Source organism: Temnothorax nylanderi, unplaced genomic scaffold (assembly GCF_030848795.1).
Source record: "Temnothorax nylanderi isolate EJ_2023f unplaced genomic scaffold, tnyl_v1.0 TNYL_tig0302_pilon, whole genome shotgun sequence".
Classification (NCBI taxonomy): domain Eukaryota; kingdom Metazoa; phylum Arthropoda; class Insecta; order Hymenoptera; family Formicidae; genus Temnothorax; species Temnothorax nylanderi.
The window spans coordinates 93,042-96,523 of record NW_027249364.1 but is presented as its reverse complement, the minus strand read 5'-3'; the positions used below and the strand labels follow the sequence as shown (position 1 = coordinate 96,523).

General features: G+C 42.1%; 1 protein-coding gene across 1 annotated transcript; it reads left to right on the top strand.

Annotated features, from left to right (window-relative positions):
• The first annotated feature begins 1,262 nt into the window (after positions 1–1,262).
• LOC139780873 (uncharacterized) lies at positions 1,263–2,978 on the top strand. The gene is made up of 2 exons (XM_071719582.1): positions 1,263–2,464; positions 2,497–2,978. The coding sequence occupies exons 1-2, from the start codon at positions 1,675–1,677 to the stop codon at positions 2,787–2,789; spliced, it is 1,083 nt and encodes a 360-aa protein (XP_071575683.1). The 5' UTR covers positions 1,263–1,674; the 3' UTR covers positions 2,790–2,978.
• The last annotated feature ends 504 nt before the right edge of the window (positions 2,979–3,482 follow it).

Below are 3,482 nucleotides of genomic sequence, written 5' to 3'. Positions count from 1 at the left end.
CCGTTCGTGTTCTCGCTCACGATCGCGTATCTTTTCTTCGCCGACGATATTTAATCGTTTAGATCTTAATATTTAATTTTTAATATTACATTTAATTAAACGATAAACGAAGACAGCTTAATGACAGGGAACGGTAAATGAAAAGGAAAAATAATTAAAACTTTTTAAATCATATTATATGCATTTATTTATCATGTAGCGCATTATACACAATAGTATCGGCAGCATACGCCAACAGTTCGCAATCTATTAGCGAATTTTTATCATAAACTTAATGCAAGCTTCTAACTGCATTACATTTATCGGTAATACAATTTTGGCGTAAAATTGTTACAAATTGTTTAAATTTTTCATTTACGCCGTGAACATTTTGACATAGTTGAAAATATACATTTTCGACGCAATGTTCTAGTTTGAATAGAAAGAGTACGGTTGACGGTTTCATGTACAAGCTGGTGTCGCACGATGTCAACTTTACAATATCTGCGTCACGTATTTTAACGAGCTCCAGATCTCGAAACGCTAGCGATGAAGGCGCCGGTGACTGCACGAGTCGCTGAATATCTGCACGTTTTTCGATGAATGTCACCCACGTTGCATGAGGCAAAATTATTCGATTGCCTCGATTATCGCCAATAAGTATATCCACAGAGGACATAGGTCCCGCGTTGATTCCAACATCCAAAAATTTATATGCTGTCGATGTCAAGGCAAATCTTCTTCCCAAAATACGAGGCGTGTAGCGGGGTTTATCAAAACTGAAAAAATACAATTATGTTTATAAAAGATTTTTTTTTTGCACAAGCATATACGAAAATTAGCGGTACTTACTCATTGTGCTGTTTCTCGCACGTTTCATCCTGAATTGGAACGTAGTAGTTCGCACCGTAAGTGTTCATCGTAACTGGAGGCTGTTTGCGACGTACTCGAATTGTATCAAACTCTTGACTGCGCTCTAGAATCCTCGTAGACTATTTATACGTACAAAAATGCGAATCTTGCAAATAGCGCCAATGTACGGCTGCTGCTGCATGGTGACCACCACCACATATATGTTAAATGAGATATCTTTGTCAAGAACTTTCGTGATGAGATCACCTCATCGGGCATCAAATATGATTTATTTTCAAGAGCATACGTGTCTCGCAATGATTTCATCGAACACGTGCAAAACTGCAAATTTTGCAATTTCGCATAAGTCAATTGCGCGATATTGTTTTCAAGAACATGTCACGACGTGTCTGACGATGATTTTATCGAACACGTGCAAAACTGCAAATTCTGCAATTTTACATAAGTCAATGGGGCGTTATTGTTTTCAAGAACATACATGTCTCGCGATGATTTCATCGAACACGTGCAAAACTGCAAATTTTGCAAATAGCGCCGATGTACGGCTGCTGCATTGATACAGATCAAATCACCGAAAGTCAATGGCGCGATATCGTTTTCAAGAACATACGTGTCTCGCAATGATTTCATCGCACACGTGCAAAACTGCAAATTTTGCATTTTTTCGGAAGGCGCAAATGTACGGATACAGAGATGAAATTAGATATGATAAAAACAAACGATGCATCATTAGTAGAATATAGAAGGACGAATCTGGGGGATACGCTCAGCAGTTGAGGACTGGAAGTCGCGAGTACAACAAATTGTGGTAGAAAGAGGAACATGGAGCAAGAGTTGTTGGACCAATCCACCCTTTTAAATTCGAGGGAAGACTTTGCCGCGTGGGAGCAACGATGCGACGAGTTTATCGAATCGTTGGAAGAACAAAGCCGAATTAAACGGCCACGATTATCGATCGGTCTCAAACAGTCGTTGGTCGCCTGTATCGCACGACTCGAAGGTCTGAAAGACTCGGTACGTCAACGTTTCGTGCATGTGGGTGCAGGATACAGTGCGAGTGAGACAGGACTCAGATGGCGCGAGATAGATACGGCCTTTGAAAGTCGTATACTGACCGGTGTGGTAATAAATTCCAAACACATCGGCCCTCATCAATTTCTCAAAGATGCGAGAGACATTGTACTCATTCATGTGCGGAACGTCATGCAACGACATGACAATGTAAAAATAAACACAATGTTTAATGGTGAATTTGTTGCGGGTGACAAACGCGCAAATAAAAGTATCGCAACGAGAAACTATGAACTCTTCCGTGAGTCCGATCTGTGTGAGTGGTACAAGCGACACGTCATCGAGCCTACCCTAGCATCGCTGGAGGAATTCCAGGAACGTGATAGCGGATGGGCGTTGTCGCGTATACTCAATTTAACGGTAAATGTGAACAAGTACAATCCATTGCACGCGGGGTGTTTTGTGGAAATACCGCGAGAAATTAAAGTGAAGAGAGCGGTAATAAACGTGCGATCAATGGACAATGCATGTTTCGCATGGTCAGTGGTGGCTGCTCTGCATCCAGCCGAGAGACATGCAGAACGGGAATCGTCGTATCCACGTGTAATGACACGTGTAATGACACGTGTAATGACACGTCGGTGCTAAATCTTACAAACATTAAGTTTCCAATGACGTTGGATCAAATTAAACGGTTTGAAGATCACAACGACATCTCCATCAACGTCTACAGCATCGAGAAAAAAAACAAGGAACTTGCTATATTGCCAATACGGGTTACTGGTCGAAAGATGGGCAGGCATGTAAATCTGCTGTACGTGCATGACGACAACGTGGGACATTTTGCATGGATCAAGAACCTGTCCCGCCTCGTGAGCTCGCAATTGAGTAAAAAAGAGCACAGGAAATACTTTTGCGATCGGTGAGTATACATTCTAATAAATAATAAAAATAATTTTTACGTAAAAAATATATTTAAAAAATTCTTTATTTACAGATGTTTGCACTACTTCGGCTCCAGCGAGAAATTGGAAGCCCACACCGTCGACTGTCAGGAGATGAACGACTGCGCGATCAAGTTACCGAGCGATAACGACAAGTGGTTGGCCTTTAAAAATCACAACAGGAAGGAACGAGTTCCATTTATCGTATACGCCGACCTGGAATGTACCCTGGAGAAGATGGAAGCGGATCCGGAAACGTCCAGGTACACATATCAACATCATCGCGTGTTTAGCATAGGGTACTACGTGCGTTGCTCGTACGACAATTCGTTATCAATGTATCGGTTTCGTCGCGATAAGGATTGCGTCGCGTGGTTCGCCGAGGAGCTAAGACGTTTAGCTCACGACGTAAAGACAATCTTGTCCACTAATGTACCCATGGCGAATTTCACGCGAGACGAGTGGGAAAAGTTCAACAGCGCAACGCACTGTCACGTGTGCGAAAAACCGTTCGAGCCAGACGACGTGCGAGTACGCGATCATTGTCATCTGACCGGTCAGTACAGAGGTCCCGCGCACTCAAACTGTAATCTGAACTACAAAGATTCGCATTGCATTCCCATAGTTTTTCATAATTTATCTGGCTACGACGCGCATTTTATTATAACTGAAATA

What these genes read in the sequence shown, in the direction of transcription:
- LOC139780873 (XM_071719582.1), top strand. Translation starts at nt 1,675, where the DNA reads ATGGAGCAAGAGTTGTTGGACCAATCCACCCTTTTAAATTCGAGGGAA. An exon ending in ACGGGAATCGTCGTATCCAC is followed by an intron (nt 2,465 to 2,496) that starts GTGTAATGACAC and finishes ACACGTGTAATG; the next exon opens with ACACGTCGGTGCTAAATCTT.